Genomic DNA, 24,616 nt, shown 5'->3' with positions numbered 1-24,616 from the left:
ATTGTAGCTAGTCAGTTAGTCTGCCACGACAGCTTTGTTTCTCACATACTGCCCTTATATATCTGATCACCAAGATGCCCATAGTGTGTGTTTTAGCTGTTTAATTTTGATGATACTTGTAGTTTCATACTCTTATATATTCTTTGTATAGTTACATTTTGTGTTACTTGCTATATATTTCCTGTTTGTGGATAATCTGAGGATGGATTCTATCCTAAACGCATCTGATAAAATCAATGGTTTATCAGCTGGTGGCTTCTTATTTTCTGACCAACGCAGCAATTGTGCATTACTCCTACTGATCTGCAATATAGCCACATTCTTCCTGCGTGAGTTTATGTCACAACTGCAACAAATACTCAAACTGACAAAAGATAGAAAATGAAATTAGCTGTGTTCTTCTAAAAAAAAAATCATCCCGGCATTTGTCTTCAGAAATCACAGGAAATTTAAATCTATTCAGTGCACTGTCATCCCGAATGTATGCCCAGAGCAACAACTCTCACTATGTAACATGCTGTGCAGAAGCATTTTTCTCATTAACATTTATGGGTATGTGAAGCAGATGTATCATGAGGAGGCAATGTTTTAGAGATACAATTATAATTTCAATTGGCACTTCAAGTAAAGGATGTGAAACTTTGGAACAGACAACATAACAATTTTAGGCGTGGCACCTTTGAGAACTTTACAATGAACCAGGTGTATAGTCTCTTGTGTGGTAAGACTAACTGTGTGCATAGATGTGGGACATGCGTTCACAAAAGAGTTAGTCAATGTTGTTGTGTAAATGGGATGGAGGCAAATGCAGAATAATTTATGGTAGCACAAATAAGAATGAGTATTTCATCCATGAAAGAAGACACTGTCAGGGCTGCAAGTATTGATAGATACAAATAAAACAGTTTTCTGCATTAGTTACTTATTTATTTTGCCATTGCACATATCGCTAGTTCACACCATCATCTACAGTTGGAGAATTGTTTAATTAAATAGCTGGTATTGATGAACAGCTACCTTTGCAAAGCAGTACAGTGTAAACATAATGTAACGTGAAGATGACATACATCAGGTATCAGTACACAGATCTTTTACGACTCTACTGTCCCCCCTCCCCCAAATGGAGCAACATAACCTACACTGCTCTTGGTTTCTTGCTGTGATAAGATGTCTTTACTCTTCACCAACGAGCTATGTAAATAACCTCTTCTCCACTTGCAGATGATGGTGTGAACCATCGAAACACGTAGTGACAAAATAAATGAGTAACTGACGCAAACAACTGTTTTATTTGTGTAGATAGAAATGAGTGGGACACACAAGAAAATTTGAGAGCTTCTCCAAAATGAGCACTGTAAACAGCAGACATTATTGCTATTGTTTACAATTTGCATTTTCAGATGCCAAGTTAACAGAAATATGTAAGAAATGAGCTCATGAAATATTGTAGGGCTGCAGGAACTAAAAACGTTATTACTGTAGCAATGTCTCAAGTACAGAAGAAAATAATGTCAGGAAATAACTGAGAACAGAAGCCAATATAATGGTCCTATGGCAACACAAAGTGGGTGCAGGAAGGTACTGCAAACACACAATGTTGAAGCACAATACATTAAGCTGAAGTCATGTGTACGATGGAAATAGGTGCTCCTGAGAGTGTGAAAAACTAGGCAGAAGAGTAGATTGAATCAGAAGAGTTAAAAATTAATGAAGATAGTGCAATGGCATGTATAGCAGTACCTCATGGAATGTATTCAGAGAGTAAGTGGGAAATAAAATAGTATAAAAACTATGAAGTATGAAAAAGAAGAATAAAAGCTGGAAGGAAAAATGGTGAAATGTCTATTGAAATAAAATACAGAGAAACAATGGTGAGAAACATTTAAACACTGGATAATCGCTGTACAAAAGTACCAAAATGTATGAAATAATCAGGAAAATAACAAGCCTAAAACCAGGTAATTTCAAATTTCATATTCCCTTCACTCCAAATGTAAATGGAACAGGACAATGAATCATTTGCCACACAATGTACATGGAGTTGTGGATTAGATAAGCAGATGTAGTAGGTTTAAATAACTGGCATATATGTTGGTAAAATGGGTAATGCATGCTTAAAACAGCAGCATTTTTACAGAACTACTGATCTACTTACACCTGAAGGGTAAGTTGTACTTGTTGCTTGATCCACAAGCACTCCCAAATCTCTAGACCAGTGACTACCAGTAATTCTTGAGTATGCAGGGACAACGTCTCAGAAATCTGGTGAAGAAGACCCTGTACTCTTTGGAGATTGTAGCACTAGGGGAGAATCTCCATTCTGTGCAGGAGTCTGCATCAGTACTGGAGGCAGACACTACTGATGAAATATTTTTCTGTTGTGGTGATGCAACGGGTCTGTGTGACATGTCTTCAGTGCATGGATGGGAATCTCTGTAGCACACTGCTGTCTGTTGATGCATCCCTTATCTCTCGCCAATCATTTCATCTTGGTTCCACTGCCCACTGGTGTACGGGAAAACAGACTGCACTCGCAACTGAACGAATGCTTATCCACTGAAATATATTCTTGGAGTGACGACATCCTGATGAGTTTAATGCACTGCACCCTCACACCCTTTATACATACGGAAGTTGGATGGAAGTGGTTGCTCCAGAAATCAATAATGGCAGATGGGTGGTTTTTGGGTAGTGCATATGACATCATAAATGTCTTATTTAGGAATACTCTGCTTTTCCAAATTTCAAGAGTGACCTAGAAAGATGACCTGAGCATAGTGCATCTCTCTCTACCTGACGTTCAAATCATGACCAACTGAATACAGACTGCTATGGATCAAGAGGGCTGGAGGTAGGGGAAGAAACCATGCAAAAATTTGAAGTAGTGACTTGGAAGGTCGCAATTAAAAATTAAACATGCAAGGTCAATCTCAGAGCCTTAGGAGATTAATGACTGGCTACTGACACAACAACTGAAAACTGGTTATGGAAAATTTCTGCATCTCATATTGTCTACACTAGTATCCTCACATCTGTTCACAAGAGGAGAATAGCAACCACTGATTTAGTTACCACACTTGTAGCTAAACTCACTAAGTTTTTGTGCGACAAATTACCAATACAGCTGTACAGCATGAAACTTGAAAGTATGTGAAACAGAGGCATTTTACACAGTACATACAGCCCACATGTCTTATATAAACCTCCATATGGGAGAGGGGAAAAGGGAAAAACTTTTTGCAAAGAGTTACTGTGTCAGTGGTAGCAGTTTAGTCTTGCTTTGCCAATAACACCTTATTGAAGGATCAACCATCGAAAGAAACACTGTAGTTTCCCACAGAATCATTACAAAGCACATCCTTAGTGTGTAGAATATTATGGGTAAGCAATAATGGTTTGAGCAGAAATTACAATGGAAAACAGGCAAAAGGCAAACAATCAAAGCAAGCAACCAAAATAGATAGCAGTATAAACAAAATATAAAAAAAAGAGTACATGTTGGGAAAAAGCTGAAAAAAAGGAGTGATGTGGAAAAAATTGAAGAAAAAGTGAGCGAATAACAAAAAGCAACAAAAATTCAGGAGAGCTAATTGCTCTAATGAAAGCTAATTGCATTAAGCAGTAGCAGAAACAAATTGAAAGAGGTAAGAAACACCTGCTTCTGTAGGGAACATAAAAATGACAGACTAATAATGGCTCACACAGATGCATACAAGCAATCATGCTTCCTATACGCCACCCATCAAAGGCAACATATATAAATTTAATATCTGGTAGAATAAAAAATATCCTTTACTTCACACCTCACAGTAGTTTGAAGCTCATAAAAATAGAGACAAATAAAACAACCAAGCTTATCTGGAATATTGGTGCACAGGATGTGGTACAGAGCAATCTGCCATCTGCAAAGCTCTGAAATGTTGGTATTGCAAGAGAGTATTCACTTCCAGAAAGACATTCACATTTCTCTACAAAGCTGCAGACCACGTTCTAGGTGTGACCAGTGTGTATCTCAAGCGTACATTGCCCACTAGTGTCACTGCATTTTTCATACTTTCTCTACTCATAATACTGCTTATAGAAGTTACATGTAAGTTGGTACTTATCATAAATGATCTTAAAGAACTCTGTTAAATTTTGTCCATACTGGTGATGAGGTTTGAATAAATAATTGTGGTAGGGTACATACTTGAAGTTACTCTGTAACAATTCTTCCACCTGATAAATTATGTTTGCATCATACCACAGCCTTCATTCTTATTCTTCTGTTGGTCAACTGTCCTTTTAAATATCAAGGAGGATTTTTTGACTCTGAAACTGGAAGGATTCAGTGCCTGTTTTTTAAAATTATTGTCATGATAATTATTTTGTTGCTGTTGGTTGTATCGCCATCTGTACTTTCAATGAGTTCACTGGCTCACTCTACCTTTTATAAGTTTCTGTTGACTTTCAAATTCTCATTTTACATCAACATGCTCATCTCTACATCCTTTATGAAAAATGAAGAAATATTGGAAACAGACAAAAATACAACACTGGCAATAAACATTATCTGTGTCACCTGGAAAAGCATGGCCATGACTACAATTGTAAACAAACATGAATTATATCATCTCTTCAGTCTCTGCTCTCTGGAGAAATTGTGTCCTGGTATTTTAAATAAGAGCACATTTATCTGCTTCCTTCTCCATTGATATTGTTTAGCTCTTCCTTTCCAGTTATTTTTTTGTTTTGTCCTTTCTTACTTTATCTTTTAATTCTGTTTCCCAAAGGTAGACTTTTTCCTGTATTTGATTTTCTGCAACAGTCTATGTCTTGTTCAAACAAATTTCAGGCTTGCAGCCGGCCCGCCGTTTAATTCATTCTATGATATTTCAACTGGGCACCTGCCAATCATCTTCAGGTGAGCCAATGAAGACTGATGACCAACCACAAGCCTGAAATTTGGTTAAACATACAAATTGCCAGGAAAATTTTGCAATTCACTTAAGTCTATTTCTTTTTCTGCAGCAGTATGCTTCTCATCACCATCAATGAATCTTCTCTAACAGACATACTCACTGAAGCTCATTCTATTCTAGTGGCACAATAAATCTATTTGCCAGCACTTCACAATTTCTCTCTCCTGCACGAAATGTTTCATGTCTCCTCCTGAGTTTTCAGCAATTCAGCTTTCCTTTTGCTAATTACCTGTGCATTCTACTTACCTGTTTTCTGTATGAAACCTGAAAAATGAACTATTGATTCCAAAAGCTTGTGCATATAATTACCAATTTAATTGTTATCTATTACCATTTTGATCCTTGTGCCTGTCCGTCATTTCAATTTTTGTTGTTTTATAAAATGTTAGGTTTTAGAACGACAGACAAAGTTAAAAAAATCCATCAATGCACAGTGATCAGTGTATAGTTGACATAATTCTACCAAGAGGTAGGATACCGCTAAGAGATTACAGATTATGCTAATTTGAACAATTATTTTAGGAATCAAAATTGAATGTTTGCTGACATGCTTTCAGGAAGTTCATTTACAATTTTGTTTTCCTCACTGCTTAAGTGAATACACCTAAGCAGGTACATGTGTTATGGGAACTCATTTACATTCATCATCAACAATTTCTTGTCTAGTATCACTAGGATATGAACTGCCGACAGCAATGGAAACAGACTTGATTTGCAAAATTTTGCTAGTTGAAACTGACTGTAATTTGTATTGAAATAATCTGAGATTAACTTTTACACAATCCAGAATTCTGAGTTCAGCTTGAGTGATAGGCCTTTTTTCCCTGACTTTAAATTATCTATACTGATTGATTCTCAAAGTACAATTGCAAATCACCACATTTTAATAGTGTTTTGCTAATATCTTCACATGCCATCCATCAGCACTTGTCAGTTCTCAATTTTCAAAGTATTATATTTTGAAGGCAAAAATAATATCTTCCTACCTCTGGCTTCAATGAAGTGCACATTAAGTGTCTTATCTGAAAGAAGAGACTACAGAGTATTCGAGGAATTATTTTGATACTTAGATGATGAACCAAGCTTCTGGCTGGAACTTCTTTAAAGTTATAAATAACACCCTTGCTGGTTAGCAATCCAAGATACTTTGGCCAACGAATCTTTCGGAAAACTTTATGTGAGGAATATGTTCAGGTGTTAAATTTTAGTACATTATCAACAGTCAAGTCTTACAGAAACTGAATGTAACAATAATTTCAAAATTTCCTCGCCATTAATTTATGCTGATTATTTATCTTTTTTATTAACTCAGCTTGTGGTTTCTGTGTGATTAATCAAACAACCCATGCTTTAGTTTCATTCTAAAGTCTTTAAAAAGGAGAAAAAATAAAAATAAACAGAAATCAAGGCTGCTCAAATCTCAGGAAATACTCACGACTGGCTGAGAGCGAGTCTGTGCTACTGCTCCAAGGGCTCCATTTAACTGGTCAGGCTCCAGATTATCCTGATAGCTACTGCTTCTGAAACCAAAAAATCATACACTAATCAAACTTTATATCACTTGCAGAATATTAGGGCAAACTGAAAACTTACAGTATGTGCATTAATAATTTTGCGGATAACATTAACACTATTACCTTCTGAAGAATGCTTTTTCTTCTGAAGAATTCTTACTAATTTACTGACGCTACAATATAACCAACCTTTAAAATTTCTTACAGATATAAGAAAATAGAGTGCAGTGAGCTTTACTCAATAATAGCTCAGTTATGGCTTTTGTATGTACTATAAATTTGGCAGTTGTACATCAAAACATTACTTTGTTGCACACATCTCTACACAGCTGGATGTTGTGCAGAATGACCCACAATCCTCTACAAAATTTCTTTATTTTGCACAGAATAAATGTTCACTTTTTTTGCCTCATCAACAGAGTGTTTGTCAGAGACAGAGTTAATAATAGGAGGAATAATCAATTATCTGATCGAAATAGCCATCATCTGTTATGTCCAGTATTAAACGCAGTTATCAATCAGATGTCAGGATATAATGAGTGGATATCACAAACATTTTGAAGACTGAAAATAAGGGGAAAACTCAGTTTGAAATATAATGAAAAACATTTTTCTATAGCTAAACAGAGAAGCTTTAAAATCAATTAAATAACATTTCAACATGGCAGATGATTATATATAAAAGCAATTTTCTTGTGTGTTTGTAAATGAAATGATTTTGGAGAAAAATAAACACGGCCTTACTTATTGATCCACTTTTACATACCTCAAATATGGAATGGGCAATATGCTGTCACTGATGCTGATAATCAGGTGTGTCACCTTTTACATTTGTTGACAATGTCCTTGATTACAAAATTCATCAACAGAAAATGGAAATAAAATCCATAACAACTCTCAAAATATTTGTGTGTTGTGTATAAAATATGTTCACCTAATACATAAATATGTGAGAAAGACTTGTATTATCAGAAGAGAAATAGCTCGTGCCATTTAGATACAGTACCAGTCAACATTAACCTGACAGATGATGAAGTGAAGTATTAACCAATTAATCCATTCTTGAACATAACTATTCATGATGATGGTTGGATATGTGACCTACTTCTACAGTGACTATAGTAACCTGTGACAATAAACGTTGCTTCTGATATCCTGCTGAGTGTGAAGTCTGAGATATGATTTACCATATACAGTACTCAAAATTGTCAATAAGGAATGCACCCAATAATCAAATGGGGCATTTAATGCTTGAAAATGTGTAAGCAGTCTTTACTGATGCTGAGGGTACTTAGAAGCATTTATCATCATAGATCTATGGACACAAAACAAAATTAATGCTCCAACATTAACAAAGTGAGTAACTAATACCCTAGTAGTAGCATTTAAAAGCTGCAAAGAGAGCCCATTTTCCACTTTCCTGTGAATGTGAGAAAATAAACTGAAGTTTTATATTTATGACAGAAGAGCAGTTCTTACTACTGAATAACAAAATAGGAACAACTGGAACTTATTGGGTAGGCACACAAATCTGAAAACACAGCTAAATCTGACACTTTTGGAATTTTCTACAATTCTTTCAACAGGATAGAGACAAAGGAGGACAGAAATAGATATATGCACATGTGCTGTCAGGAAGAAAAAGTTATTCCAAAATCTGGATTTGGAGATACATGAGTGGTAGTCAATGACTTCAACTTGTAGAAGAAGAAGAAGAAGAAGAAGAAAGGAAGGAAGGAAGTGGATAAAAATAAGATATGGAAAGCAGTTGGCCTAATAGTGGCAAGGTTGAGCACAAAAATAAATTGAAAGAAGAGAGGGGAAAAAATAGCAATGGGAAGAGGCTGGTGGAAAGGTTTGCTTTGAGCTGACCTGATAGCGTATAAAAATAAATCTGTTCCATATGGGTCTTGCTTCTTGCTTTTTGACTGTGTTTGCTGCTTACAAAATGTCTCAGCTGCTTACAAAAGTCTCAAATATTATCATGAAGGCAATACAGATTTGTAATGAGTTTTCAGTTGAATGTAGATGTAATACGCATATCTACAAACATGTTCTAATACCTGCTTGTTCTGTCTTAACCATACAAAAATGACTGCAGTGGAAAAATGGCTGTGAAACTTCGGTACTGATAAGAGTGTTATACAGTAGTAATAATAGGAACTAAGTGAATGTGAATTGAGAATCTGATCAACACAGGCCACTAGCACTGCAAGCAAAGAGACTTGACCAACAGTATACATGTGAAGGTATGCCACACAATTTAAATAAACGATGTACCATAAATGTGAATGCACTTACTGTCAAAATGAAAAAGGTATCTGATACTTAGAAGGGTGTGTAAAATAACAACTGTGCAAACACTTGTAAAGGCACATGTTCTTTGGTTTCCTCCCATTTTATCTCGTGGAACGAAAGTAACAGAGTGTGTCCAGTCTTTACCATATCTGAAATTTTAGAAATTAATTCTATGTAAGGCAGACCATTTATCCAATTTACTTTTACGTGAGTGGTCAGTGTTGTACAAACTCAAGAAAGGAAATAATTTAATGTAGCAGTCAGTAGAATAATGAATTGCAATGTCCACCAAGACAGTATGGTACTTAACTGAACCCAAGCAAGCTCTTCATATGTTTATTTAAGGGATTATGAAGTTTCAACGTTGATCTGTCAGAAAGAAAGCGAGTTGCAGTCTTTGTGGCTAGATGGAGCAGTTAAGATTGATCACGATTGTGACAGAAGTGTCAAATCTAGAACTTCTGGAGCATCAAATGCTTACCAAGCCACTACATAAATTTTTCACCAGTTTATGTGAAAGAATGTACCACTTAACTAGGCCACAGTTAACTAGAGAGAGCCGACACAAAATCAGACAACCAAGAAAGAGCCCTGTATCCTGTTGATGAGATGATACCTGTTCCTTATTTTTCTCAAATACAGTACTGTAAAATAGTATGTGAAATACAAATAAAGGTTACCTTTCTTATTTTAATAATTTCTTTCCAGCCCTTTCTACTAATTGTGGTCATTATATAATTACAGTAATTACTTGCTAGAACATTGCCATGAATATGGTAGGTAAAACCACGTAAAGTCTCTGTGGTGATGATTAACACTCTTATTGGCTGTTAGAGATACCAAATTTCATAGATTTTTCATGAAACTAAAGAAAAGCTATGAAAAAAAAATACAATTCTGAAATGATTTTTATACAAAAACATATAACCCCTGAAAAGGGGTTATATGTTGATGTGAAAACTATGTAACGGTAGCTGTAAATTCAATTCCACTTCTGAAATAGATCATAATGACAGCAAAAGGTACTGCGGTATTGAAGGAGAACTTGCCCTTTTTTTGACGATTCATAAGTAACATTTCTTGATTGGGCAAACATATCAAAGTCCTTGTCCTCCTTTTCTTTCATATCTTTCTGTGTTCCTGACTGAGCTGGCACAGTATTGATCATACTCAACTGAGAAGTAGCATTTCCACTGCCCAAACCTGCAATTGTTAATACAGTTTAGTATGATGGCAAAATGTTTGCAACAATAATATAATGAACGTGCACATTTTCAGATATAAAATTCAGAACATCTGGTACTTACTCAAACCAGCAAGTTTCGTGTTGAGGCTTGTTGGTGCTGCATCTTCACTCAGGTCTATCAGTGAGTCTCCTGCCTCAGAAGCCTTTGCAGCTGCTGCAGTGGCAGTGGCGGCAGCAGCAGCTGCAGCTGCAGCTGCTGCTGGATTGCTGGCCTCACGGTTATTTTCAAATCTTTTGTATCTGGACAAAAAAGAAAATAAAATAAAATAAATAAAAAAAAAAATGAGACGTGCGTGATTTCAATTTTAGATGGATTTTTTCTTTGAACGAAGGTAAAAAAAGAGATTTGTTGGTGCCCTAACAGTATCTGACTACACGAGATTTATTGTCCAACACTAGGTGAACAGTTACTGCTAAATAAACTCTATTACTTAAGATAATTACTTATTTTTGTTTTTGCTCTAATTTTTCTCTGTTTGACTTTAAGCTGTCAGGCAGCTTGTTGTATAGAATGCAAATGTTGCCTTACACTGCTGTGACATTTAGATAGCTCTTACTAATTAAAAATATATCAATGGAATGAGGGGCCTGACGATGACGGTTCTCTCTATTTTTTCAAAAATTGGCAAATTTTCATGAATAAATTATACTGTTTGGTGAACATAAATACAATGCAATGGCAGCATACTGAATTCCAGAAATAGGTGTTTAGTGGCAAAGGAAAGAGGCATTTGTCTCATTATCTTCCATATAATAATTTGCTCTCTGTATGAGGTACCCCAAAATGGAATGCAACGAATGAGCACAGAATGTACAAGTGCAAAGTATACAATACACATGGTTGCAACAGCTAATTCATTGTTAATCTTTCGCCCCAAACAAATTACCTACATCTACGTACCTCTACCTTAAATGAGGAAAACATTATTCTGACAATTTTTTAAAGATCTTAGAATTCAGCTATGCACACTCTGAATGTTTCAATGAATAATTATACTCAGTTAAAGGTCTCCTGTGCTTGTCTTAAGTAAATGAAATTATTTCAGTACAGTAGATAGAGTGGCTTGTAAAAATGATGGAGCACTACTCAATGATACAATATTTGTTTATAAAACAGAAACACTGCATCATCATCTGTAGTGTCAATCTTTATTTTACTCTTCAACAATTCACTTTTTTATGCAGTAACAGTCCATGTTACGTGACGCAAATATATCAGTAAGAACCTGAAGAAAGTTCTTTCTTCACATATAACAGTAACTGAGTCTGCTTTATCATATTTATACTAAATGTCTCTTACCATGGAAATAGATGGTTGGTTGGTTGGTTGATTGATTTGTGGGAGGGAACCAAAAAATGACATCACTGGTCCCATTGAATTAGGGAAGGACGGGGAAGGAAGTTGGCCGTGCACTTTCAAAGGAATCATCCCAGCATCTGCCTGCAGCAAGTTAGGGAAATCACAGAAAATCTAAACCAGGATGGCTGGATGTGTATTTGAAAAGTCATCCTCCTGAATGCGGGTCCAGTATGCTGACCACCTCGCTCGGTCATGGAAATAGAATTCATGGAATCACTTACGGTTAAAAAATTTCATACTGAATTGAAAATGTATCAGCTCACGATAGTAATATTTTTTTTCCCCCTTTTTCTCACATTCTTACTATTTCACATACCTATCTTCTTTTACAAGGGCATCTGAAGTTCAGATATCTTTACTGGATGTTGTATACTTGTACATACCTGTCTAATATTCATGTGTGTCTAATATGTCCTGTATCTGATATTGTTTACATAAAGGCTTAAAATAAACTATCAAACTTATTCCAGACACAATCTGATGCCAGTGAATAATTTATTTTACTGAATTTATTTTTTTGAATAGGGAAAACAGTCTACGGCCTGAGTGATCTTTTCTTTCTAGTTTTCTCCCCCTTCTGTCTGTGGAAGGGACATACAAGTCATGAAAGCTAACAATAATGCTTTTTACTTTGAAGTTTTCCTGCAGGCAGTGTTAAGAATTTCGTGTTCTGAAGCTAAATAATTGTTGGCCATTCTGTCTCCTTGTAATTTAATGGTTTTCATTTCCACTACATTTCCTGAGGGGAAATATGATAGGAACCCCAAGCCACACTCTGACTTAACTTTAGTGTCAGAGACCTAAGGGAAAACATAAGTAATGTATGGTTTCTTCTTTTAAATTCATTGTGTTTAAATTTTCTCCTCTCCTCCTAGCTTCCTCAAAACTGTATCATCTACAACTTACAAAATTAATCCCTAATCCCTCAATGAGCAGTTCAAATTGTTCTTGCCAAGGGAGGGGACTATTTCCCAGGATGAATTTCCACTCTGCGCCAACTCCCTCTTAGCAAGCTGAACATTTATCAGCATTCATTTATAAACTTTACATTTATATAATTCATTCATTAATAAACTTTACATTTATATAATTATGTTTCCTGTTGTCCTTCCTGTTCATAAATGTAATTGTTCTTTTATTTTATTTCTTAAATACTTCTCTACCTGGCTCTTCCTTATATCTCCACAACCATGTATCTTCCTGTTCTTTTCTTTCCTTTGCTGTTAGCTTACACAACTATATCCCACCTCTTTCAGCTTTCACTTCATACTGTTTTATGCTGCACAGAACACACCTGAAACTTCTTGGTCTATTAAAACTATGTGCCTGATCGGGACTTGAACCTGGAGCCCTTGCCTTTTGAGGGCAATTGCTCTACTGACTGAGCTGCCTAAGCATGACTCACAGCCTACTCTTACAGCTTTATTTTCACCAGTACCTATCTGCTAACTTCCAAACTTCACAGAAGTTCTCCTGCACACCTTGTGAAACTAGCACTTGTGGAAGAAAGTCTAAGACCATTCTCTGCAAAACCCTTCCTTTCAGGAGTGCTAGTCCCACAAGTGTGCAAAAAAGGGCAGCTCGTTTTGTATTATCATGTAATAGGGAAGAGAGCGTGGCACATATGATATGAGAGTTGGGATGGAAGTCATTAAAGCAAAGACGTTTTTCGGCACGGCGAGATCTATTTACGAAATTTCAGTCACCAACTTTCTCTTCCGAATGCGAAAATATTTTGTTGAGCCCAACCTACATAGGTAGGAATGATCATCAAAATAAAATAAGAGAAATCAGAGCTCGAACAGAAAGGTTTAGGTGTTCGTTTTTCCCGCGCACTGTTCGGGAGTGGAATGGTAGAGAGATAGTATGATTGTGGTTTGATGAACCCTCTGCCAAGCACTTAAATGTGAATTGCAGAGTAGTTACGTAGATGTAGAAGTCATGCAGAACAACTTCTATAATGTTTGGAAGGTGGGAGAGATGTACTGGTGGAAGTTAAGTTGTGATGGTGAGTTGTGAGACATGCTGGGATAGCTCAATCAGTATAGCACTTGCCTGCACAATGCAAAGGTCCTAGGTTTGAGTCCCAGTCCTGCACACACTGGGCACATGGTTTTAATATGTCAAGAAGTTTCTAATCAGTGGACACACTTTTGCAGAGTGAAAATTTCTAATGAATACACTTCCATAGTCCCTTGCGACACTGACTCATTGTCCTGCGCATACCCTCACCGCCTCATAGCTTCACAAGATTTGTTGGTTGGGAAAAAAGCAAATGTGTAAGACAAGACACGTTGCTTCTAAGGAACTAGCATGAAGACAATGCAGAATAAAATACTAGCAGTAAAAGGTCTAACCAAAAGTATTTCAAAACTATTTCATGAAGCTGGAGTACTGGGCTCACATTAAGAAACAGTGCCTCAAATTTATCAAGTGATGACAAGTATAACTTTTTACAAACACTGGAAATAAAAAGGAAGTTCTAGAGACTCTTTTTTATTTTACTGCCTGTCTGCCTCCAAAGCTGAGTTGTCAGTGCGGCTAACTACCTTGTGGAGGACCTGAGTTCAATTCCTAGCACTCCCAGGGATTTTTTTCTTAGTGGGAGTATTGGTACAGGGTGCACTCAGCCCCATGAGGCCACATGAGAAGCTACTCGACTGATTAGTAGCAGTTCCAAGGTCAAGAAACCCAATAAATAATGGGAGAGCTGTGTGCTAATCACATACCCCTCCATACTGCATCCAATGATGCCACTGGCAGAGGATAACACTGAGGTCGGTCGGGCCCGATTGGCCCATCTAGGACCACAATCTGGAACTTTACCTTTCTTTAATAAGCCAAAGTCTAAAATCCCATCAGACGTAGTGCCATCTGTGAGAGCAGCCATGTCATATATCAACTATCACATGGCTTTTGATGTGGACATGACCACATGCAGTTGCTAACAATTATGAGCAACTCTTAAATTATGTCCAAGGACAACAATGGACACCCAGTGGTGCAATGGCCACTTGGCAACCGACACCATCTAGATGTTGCAATTCCCCTTGACATAGTCTCCCCTAGTTACTGTCGTACACTTAATTCTAGCCCTGTTTCCACCATATTTTCTAAGATTCCTCTCTATTCCTCCCTAATTTCTCATAATGCTTCTTCCCACCCCTATTTTTGTTAGGTTTCTAGGTCTATGGACATGCATTCACAATCAAATATCTGGACAAAGATACAGTGAAGATCTGTGCTAATGGGGTAAATTTCACACCAGCTCTTAACAATGCTACCAATAGCAGATCACATATGCTCCGAAGAACATGTAACAGCTTCTTCCCCACAAGAAGCACCAAAGAGAGTTGAAGCAAAACCTATACAGCACTTGCCAAGACACCAATGCTTACAAGGAGAGGTCACCAGATGTTGGACTGACTTTTTGAATCTGTATATACTGTGATGTAGGTTAATATCCCAGCTAGCACACCCTGCAGCCATTCACCCTGGTAGGCCCTCATTTGTGAGTTATTGATTGGGAGGGGGAATTGAAATTTTGCTTGACACTCAATATCATTAATTTAGTACACTCATATTGATTGGCTGCATGGTGTAATGGATAGGGTAAGGCCCTGACATGGACAAGGTCATGGGTTTCAATCTCATTATGTACTCCTTTTTTTATTTTTAAATTTTTATCAAAATTACTTTGATCATTAATTTTATTCAATTAACTGGTTTAAATATAATTTTATATTTATGTTCCTTTCTCATATTATTTTAATCATCATATCAGCTTCTTCATTTGCTCTCACTTCTCTTCCTATTATTCTTTTATCATTTGAAATCTTTGTTCCCATGATTTCAGTTAATTTTGATTTAATTTCTTTCATTTTATCATCCTATTTTTTCGTTCATGTTACTGCAGTCATTATTTCTGTTCCTCATTTTTCTTGAATTTTATTTTACTTATAATCCCTTCTTGTGCTTCACTCTTCACTTCCTGTTTTATGTCCATAGCATATTAAGGAATTTGGATTATGTTTTAAATGTTTGTACAATGATTACCATTCCAAAAAATAAAAAAATAGTTTTCAACACTATTGCACAGTCAATATAAATAGATTATTTTATCTTTTGTTTATTAACTGATGGAGCAGCATTTTCAAATATTTAAATATTGTAATAGATAAATATAATGAAATTCATATTCAGAAAAATTCCAAGCTGAAAATGAGAACAAATGAAATAATTCATACAATGTTTAAAATTTGACAAAGAAAAAGAAATAAAAAAATTACATTTAAACCAATTAATTGAATAAAAATAAAGATCAAAGTAATTCTGGTAAAGATTTATTTTAAGGCACTTGATGCTATTCGAACCCACGACCTTCAGCACATGGATGCTTTACAGTAGACATTGCATCACACAATCACTCTACATTAATCTCCTCTTTTAAAGCTATTAAGCATCACACAAAATTCTGAATTTGTTTCTGTCAATTACTAGCAAACGATTGTCCACCAGCATGAATGGCTATAGGGTGTGATACCGGGGATCTTAGACCTACATCACTATACAGGTTGTTTCAGAAAGTCAATCCCACTGCTGGAGACCACTCCTTGTAAGATCCAACATCGCAAGAGAGAATGAGAAGCTTTGAGAAATCTGCACGAGGACAAGGAAACTGTAGTTCTGCCACCTGACAAGTGCAACACCATGGTCCTCACATCACATGTGGACTACAACAAGAAAATTTTTTATGTTTTGAACAATGTTGCATACAGACAGATAGATGTCGATCCTACAAATAAAGTCGTGAGGAAGATGACAACTCTTCTCTACGAGACAGGCTTGCCATGTCAAAATTATATGGCCTTCCAACGGTAAACAAGGAAAGAATTCCTCTAAGACCCATAGTTAGTAATATTGGAAAATCTACACACTGCCAAAATATCTGAAACGCATTTTCAGTGAGTATGTCGGGAAGTCTGATGACTTTATATACAGTCTCAGTCAACTGTGGCTTCAGGATGCAGATGTTATGCTCAGTTTCAATGTTCTCTCCCTCTTTACAAGACTTCCACTTTCTGATTCCTTGGAGTTAATAGCAGAAAAGTTTGACAATTGTTTCACAGAACCTTTTACACAAATTTTGACATCAAGTTATTTCCTGTTTGACAGAAAATATTAAGAACAAACCAAAGGCACATCATAAATAAATCATGCCGAGAAAACCTGAGAAATCACTACGGCTGGCTGGTTAAAACTGCCAAATACTGTCATGGTCTGATCTAGGAATTTGTATCCAATATTCTGAAATTCTTTGTGAAGTATTTATCCAGTCCTGACTGCTGATTCTGATGAGAAATGGAAGAACTGACTCAAGTTTTAGCTGATCCTTGATAGCTATTTTTGCTTCACTTGTGTAATTTTTATTTTCCTCACTCAAAATTACCCGTAGATGTCAACTTTCATTCATTTTAGCCCCTTGCAAGGTTTTTTCCACTGATTTCATTGGACGGCAAGTTCCCTGTTATGCGAATACAATATCTCTATTTCCTGTTCACTATTTGGAATTATTATTTAAACACCAAATTTATTAAGACAGTCAAAGCACATGACATATGAATCAGTTACATTTTATGAACACTGACAGAAAAAAAATCAGGTATTTATAATGCCACATTCACTGACGCTTACCAAAAATGTTCTAAAATTCATCAATAGTCAACAATGCAAATGTCACTTACCTCAAAAACAGATTATTCAATTCATCATTGACACGCAATAATTCTGCAGTGATTTCATCATTGGCTAATTTTCCAACCAGTTCTACAAGCCTCTGCTGCATAGCCTGACAGGTAGCATGCAATTCCTGAACAAAAGAAATATCAAATGAGACATGATAGTGTCTGTAAAAGCACAAATGAGGGAAGTAAAAAAAAGATTCAATATTTCCAACCATTATCTGGTAAAGAAATCTACTACTTTTGTCGAAAATTGTAAATAATTCTTACATATTCTCCATTGATACTAAAAGCAAATATCTACATGACAACATCTGTGGTACTGTGACACATTTTATTAATTTATAAAATGAAGTTAACTCTGAGGTGAATTATGAGCACCTGCTTTTAAGCTATATTTTGACAGTATTACGGAGAAATGCCTACATCCTGTTGACGACAGTGCCATTACAGAAAGAAATGTCATATTACGCACTGCAATGAAAATTTAAAGTCTCTAACCACAGTCACTAATTGATGCATCTTTATCTTTAACACTTAAGCTAACACATGCACCTTGAAACCCATCTTAATTCAAACATTTAAAACATGTTTGAAAACGGGCATTGATTGAGCAACTTTTGAATACAGTAACTCATGTAGCCATAGCAGAGGTGGCCAGAGAATATGCCAGCAGTAGCAGTTTCTGTTTACTCTGATGATTTAATACAGTTTTTGTTCGTATGTGCTTTTTTGAAGATGTGAATTGTGTATTTAACTGTGTTGATTAGTGTATACTAACTTAGAATAAGTTACTGCATAAATTTTACAGCATTTGCATTGTGTGAGCTGCTTTTGGAGTGAAGTAAAAACCAGAAGTGGTATAGCAGCAGCAGACTGTAAATTGTGTCCAGCGTCTACTTAGGTTGATGTCATATTCTTTGGTTCAAATGGCTCTGAGCACTATGGGACTTAACAGCTGGGGTCATCAGTCCCCTAGAACTTAGAACTACTTAAACCTAACTAACCTAAGGACATCACACATATCCATGCTCGAGGCAGGATTCGAACCTGCGACCATAGCGGTCGCATGGTTCCCGACTGAAGAGCTTAGAACCGCTCGGCCACTCCACATATTCTTTGGGATATAATCAAATGTTTATTAAAGATGGACAGGGACTGCACCTGTTGTGTATGGATAAAGGTAGAACTGGCCACGGTGTGTAAACTGCTGGAAGCTACGTAGGCCATAAACAGCTGGAAGCTGTGTTGACCACAGTTGACAAACTTCAAGCTGCTGCACTGGTATTGGGGCACTTCTGATGAATGCTTTGACAATTGTAAAGACTATAGCATTGCATGGGATCACTGATTTTGCAGCAATTTCTGATTGGCTTATCCTGGCTGTCAACACTATCCTAATGATAAATAATGAACAGTGGCGGGATCACAAATATCTGCTCAAAAGGGGAAAAATGGGTACCGGGTGCATGGCTATTCCCTTATGCCACAAAAAAGGGTTTGAGGTATAGTCCACTGCCAACAATACATCTGAGACAGCAAGAGCTGCCATGTCTGTCGAGACTGGGGCTGACCTTCGTGAAAGATCTGAACACGCACAGAGGGTGGGACTGTTTGTAACTATGAGCTCCAACATTATGCAGGCAGTGGAGACCCTTAGAAAAACAGCAGACATGTCAGGAAGGAAGGGGAGTGTCCATTCTGTTTGCTTGCTGGAGGGTCATGTCCACGATGTGGAGGCAGCTCTGCCAACAGCGAGCACAATGGGGGTGCACCCTGCCTGCAAAATGTGGTTCATCTTGGCACGAATAACATCTGTTGCCTGGTACAGAAGCCATCCTTGGTTCCTACAGCCAGCTGGCTTCTTTGATGAAGACAACTAGCCTCGCTTGCAGGGTTATTTATTTATTTTGCGTTCGATATGCTGGATGCCTTATAGTACTATACATATTCAGCATGGGAAACTTAATCAACACGCAAATGTAGCAAAACATTATTCATTATAAATTTAGTTATACATATTACAGTACTTATAAACCAATAATCCATACATGTTGTAATCTGTAAAAAAAAATTAACAATTAAACAGAAACACTTACATTACAAAGCCAAGTATGGTACAGTCTGAGTGTCTATGCAGATCCTCTAGTGAACCATCCCAAAAACCATGAATTTCACACTTGATTATGTGCTGGATCGACCGTATTTTGCCGCAGTCACAATAAGCAATCGTCCTTGTAGCCCTACTTGGCCATCAGCTCGTTGCACCGTCCAACACCAGTTCTCATTCTGTTTAGTGCCACCCAGGTTCTTTGAGGGATGTTGAGGCCAGGAACATGATCAGCTGTGTTCTTAATGAGGTGTCCATTGTTAACACTTGCTTGTTGCCATAGGTGTTTTCATTCTGCTATGGTGTCCTGGTTGTTCAAGGAGTGGTTCCAGAAGGGATTTCTTGACTTTAATTGTGTCGGGCCATGCGCATCAGCGTGTATTGGGAGTGTGGTGTCAGCAGTAATTTTTTGCATTTCTCTTCTGATTGCATGTTGTCTGCAGAGTGAGGGAGGTTCAGTGTTTGCCAGCATAGAGAGCCATGGTGTTGGGGTTGGTCTTACTGTCCCAGTTATTGTTTGCAAGGTGTCATTTAGGCGAACATCTACTTTATTGATGTGCGAACTGTTGGCCCATACAGGTGCACAGTGTTCTGCAACGCTGTAGACTAGAGCCAAGGAGGAAGTACGAAGAGCCGTATTATTACTTCCCCAGGTAGAGCCTGCAAGTTTCTGGATGATACTGACTCTGCCTCTGAGGTTTTGGCTGACATCCTGCAGGTGTTCTTTGAATGTTAGGTTGTGGTCCAGTTTAACACCCAGGTATTTTGGTGCTCTTTCATGTCTTATATTCTGGCCTACTATATTCAAGCACAGCTTCCTGTCTGCTTGTTTGTTATTCAAGGGCATCACTGTGCTTACTGTTTTTGATGCATAAAAGTTCAGATGCCAGTGATGTAGTAGTTATAAAGCTGCACCAAGTCAGAATTTAGGCCTGATGCCAATTGTTTGAATGACTCGCCATGCAAAGCAATAGTCAGATCATCAGCATATGCTTTAATGACTTCTTACATCTGATTACTGTAGCATGCTTATACAGTAATCCTTTAAGCCATACTGTGTCGTAAGCAGCTGAGAGATCTATAAATACTACACTGATCTTTTTCTTGTTCTGAAAATCACGTTCAATATGCGTGGTTAGTGCCAGGACTTGATGGCAGAGCTCCTCTTCGACCTAAAACCACCTTGCTCCACGGGTATTGCTGCAGCTATTAGGTGGGTCACTCTCTTTAGGAGAATTTTCGCGAGAAGTTTGTACATTAAACACAGCAGAGAGATAGGTCTGTAGCTCTTGGAATCTCTCTCATTCTTTCCAGGCTTCAAGATAGCTATTATCATCGACTTCTTCCATTTGTTTGGGATGTTTCCAGTCTCAAGTATGGCGGAGAAAAAATTTCAGAGCCATGTGCAAGCTCTTGGACCTATGTTCTTTAGAAACTCCAGTAGTATTCCATCATGTCCGGACACTTTCCTTGATATGATGTCATTTATTGCAGTTATAAACCCTAGTTCAGAGATAGTGCTCACAATGTTTACTGTTCTGTTGTGCAGGGACATGGATCTTGGAGTTTTCAAGATTGCAGGGTGGAAGCAGAGATAGCATTTTGCAGCATCATTCCCAGTAACAATCACAGTCCTCTGTGTCATTATTCCCAGTAACAAACAAAGTCCTCTGGGTCAGAGCCAAATGGGAGGCTTAAACCAGAGGCTCAGATGATTCTAGGACAATCTTGGAAGTAGATTTTCCAACCTCCACTGTCAGCTGGAGAATTATAGGATACACCCCTGCCCATTACCCCTTAATGAGTCAGGCATGCATTACATGCAGAAAGTGGATATCAGAGTATAACAATGCCCACTTAGTACAGTTTCAAACACAGCAATTTCTTGCTCTTATCTGGCTAATCTGTGACCTTTATGCCTCATAAGCCAATTTCCATTCCACCAGACTTCTCTCCCTCTACAAAATCTTGGAGCTATCTGCCCCCTCATGTTTCCTATCTGCCATGCCAACTTCAAATTGCAACAACATGCCAGACTTCACCTCAAAAAAATATCCCACCTTCTCCTAAACAACCTGAACAGTGGTGTTTCCCTTCCTGTCCCTCTGCATCTACCTAAACAGCCCCACCAACACCAATCCTTTCCTACAAACTGAGCTTGGCCAACCTCCTTAACATCCCACTGCCTTCACCACTGCCTCCCAGACCAAGAATAACCCACAGTCAAAAGAACTAGCCACAAAAGTACAGGGTCCTCAATCTCTCAACTAAAGCACTTTCCCCTCCTGAATTATATGTATTATCTAATAGTCCCAGTTTCAGCCCTGCACCTGCATTTGATAATGCTGCTTTGGTAAAGGACCTACTTTCCTTCACACAAATTGTCAACTGGAAATATAACTTTGCAACCAAATCCCAAAACCTTTCCAACAGCACACTGTACCCTGCCTTGCACAGTTCCAAGCACGATCCCACCCTGATCCACCACCACTACCTCAAAAACATCCCTCACAAGTCTTCCAAGAATTCCTCACATCCAGCATTGCTTCACAGCCCTCCCTCAGGTCCCTACAACATGACCCTACCCTGTCCTCTGCAGAACTCCTGGCTCTACATTCCCTGAAAGTTGATGACTCTATCATTATCCTCCCAGCAGATAAAGGATCTACCACTGTGGTACTTGAACAAAGGGAGTATGTTAGTTAAGGTCTACACCAACTGTCTGACATCACTACATACAGCATCTGCCATCAAGATACCATCCCTGTGATTCAAACTGACCTGCAGTCCCTGTTGAAAACCTCAGGCCGCTTGCACGGACTCGCACCTCAATCCACAGAACTTCTTGCCCCGCCCAAACCATGCACATCCAACTTTTACCTGCTTTTTCAGATCCACAGACCCAATCATCTTGGCTGTCCTATAGTTGCTGGCTTCAAAGCACCTACCAAATGTACACTCCTGGAAATTGAAATAAGAACACCGTGAATTCATTGTCCCAGGAAGGGGAAACTTTATTGACACATTCCTGGGGTCAGATACATCACATGATCACACTGACAGAACCACAGGCACATAGACACAGGCAACAGAGCATGTACAATGTCGGCACTAGTACAGTGTATGTCCACCTTTCGCAGCAATGCAGGCTGCTGTTCTCCCATGGAGACGATCGTAGAGATGCTGGATGTAGTCCTGTGGAACGGCTTGCCATGCCATTTCCACCCGGCGCCTCAGTTGGACCAGCGTTCGTGCTGGACGTGCAGACCACATGAGACGACACTTCATCCAGTCCCAAACATGCTCAATGGGGGACAGATCCGGAGATCTTGCTGGCCAGGGTAGTTGACTTACACCTTCTAGAGCACGTTGGGTGGCACGGGATACATGCGGACGTGCATTGTCCTGTTGGAACAGCAAGTTCCCTTGCCGGTCTAGGAATGGTAGAACGATGGGTTCGATGACGGTTTGGATGTACCGTGCACTATTCAGTGTCCCCTCGACGATCACCAGTGGTGTACGGCCAGTGTAGGAGATCGCTCCCCACACCATGATGCCGGGTGTTGGCCCTGTGTGCCTCGGTTGTATGCAGTCCTGATTGTGGCGCTCACCTGCACGGCGCCAAACACACATACGACCATCATTGGCACCAAGGCAGAAGCGACTCTCATCGCTGAAGACGACACGTCTCCATTCGTCCCTCCATTCACGCCTGTCGCGACACCACTGGAGGCGGGCTGCACGATGTTGGGGCGTGAGCGGAAGACGGCCTAACGGTGTGCGGGACCGTAGCCCAGCTTCATGGAAATGGTTGCGAATGGTCCTCGCCGATACCCCAGGAGCAACAGTGTCCCTAATTTGCTGGGAAGTGGCGGTGCGGTCCCCTACGGCACTGCGTAGGATCCTACGGTCTTGGCGTGCATCCGTGCGTCGCTGCGGTCCGGTCCCAGGTCGACGGGCACGTGCACCTTCCGCCGACCACTGGCGACAACATCGATGTACTGTGGAGACCTCACGCCCCACGTGTTGAGCAATTCGGCGGTACGTCCAACCGGCCTCCCGCATGCCCACTATACTCCCTCGCTCAAAGTCCGTCAACTGCACATACGGTTCACGTCCACGCTGTCGCGGCCTGCTACCAGTGTTAAAGACTGCGATGGAGCTCCGTATGCCACGGCAAACTGGCTGACACTCACGGCGGCGGTGCACAAATGCTGCGCAGCTAGCGCCATTTGACGGCCAACACCGCGGTTCCTGGTGTGTCCGCTGTGCCGTGCGTGTGATCATTGCTTGTACAGCCCTCTCGCAGTGTCCGGAGCAAGTATGGTGGGTCTGACACACTGGTGTCAATGTGTTCTTTTTTCCATTTCCAGGAGTGTATATCTGCCTTAGCTGATCAGCACCTGCAACCCATTGTACAAAGACTTCCCTCTAATATCAAAGATATCAACCATTTCCTAGATCATCTTAAATCCATTCTTGTCCCACTACCACTACACACCTTGCTTGTCACCATTGATGCGACCTCCCTCTATCCCTCTATACCAACATCCCCCACTTACATGGTCTGTCTGCTGCTGAGCATTTCCTCAGTGTCCACCTGATTCCAAACCTATTACATCCTTCCTATTCACCTCAACCAACTTTATACTTACCAACAACTACTTCACCTTTGAGGAGCAGACATACAAACACATCAGGGGTATGGGCATGGGAACCAGGATGGCTCATTCCTACGCCAACCTTTTCATGAGTTGCTTGGAGGGGGCTTTCCTAGGATCCACAAGGCTTCAGCCCCTGGTACGGTTTAGATACACTGATGACACCTTTACCATATGGACTCATGGTGAGGCTGATCTGTTGAAATTCCTGGAATCTCTGACTACCTTCCCACAATTAAATTTCACATGGTCCTATTCCGAATCCTGTGACACTTTCCTTGATGATGATCTCATCCTCACTGAAGGAGAGCTACACACTTCTGTCTACCTTAAACGTACTAACAAACAACAGTACTTACATTTTGACAGTTGCCATACTTTCCACGTCGAACATTCCCTCCCATACAACCTTGGCATTTGAGGCAAATGTATTTGTTCGCCCCACGAGCCAGCCTAGTTCAAAAGCATATTTTATGGGCCATCACATCCAATCCTGGCAATGCTGATCACTCCAACGAGCCAGCCTAGTTCAAAAGCAGATTTTCTGAGCTGTCACATCCAATCCTGGTAATGCTGATCCCTCAAAAAGAAAAAGGCTTCGGGGCACAGCACTGGTCACTCAGTATTATCCTGGTGTGGAATGTATTAATCAGCTACTTTGACAAGGCCATGACTTCCTAAAAGCATGCTCTGAAATGAGATCCATTCTGTCTGAGACTTTAGCC

General features: G+C 39.0%; 1 protein-coding gene across 2 annotated transcripts in view; it reads right to left on the bottom strand.

Annotated features, from left to right (window-relative positions):
• The window catches only part of LOC126473264 (TOM1-like protein 2), a 127,274-nt gene that overhangs the window by 47,319 nt on the left and 55,339 nt on the right, over positions 1-24,616 (bottom strand). For both annotated transcript variants that reach the window (XM_050100215.1, XM_050100216.1), the window contains exons 6-9: positions 17,124-17,248; positions 10,081-10,259; positions 9,823-9,976; positions 6,397-6,481 (exon numbers count right to left, since the gene is read on the bottom strand). In XM_050100215.1, coding sequence (XP_049956172.1) covers positions 6,397-6,481; positions 9,823-9,976; positions 10,081-10,259; positions 17,124-17,248 — 543 coding nt within the window. The remainder of the gene's footprint in view (positions 1-6,396; positions 6,482-9,822; positions 9,977-10,080; positions 10,260-17,123; positions 17,249-24,616) is intronic.

This window comes from Schistocerca serialis, chromosome 4 (assembly GCF_023864345.2).
Source record: "Schistocerca serialis cubense isolate TAMUIC-IGC-003099 chromosome 4, iqSchSeri2.2, whole genome shotgun sequence".
NCBI classification, from domain to species: domain Eukaryota; kingdom Metazoa; phylum Arthropoda; class Insecta; order Orthoptera; family Acrididae; genus Schistocerca; species Schistocerca serialis.
The sequence above is the reverse complement of the archived record's forward strand: the minus strand, read 5'-3'. Positions and strand labels throughout refer to the sequence as shown.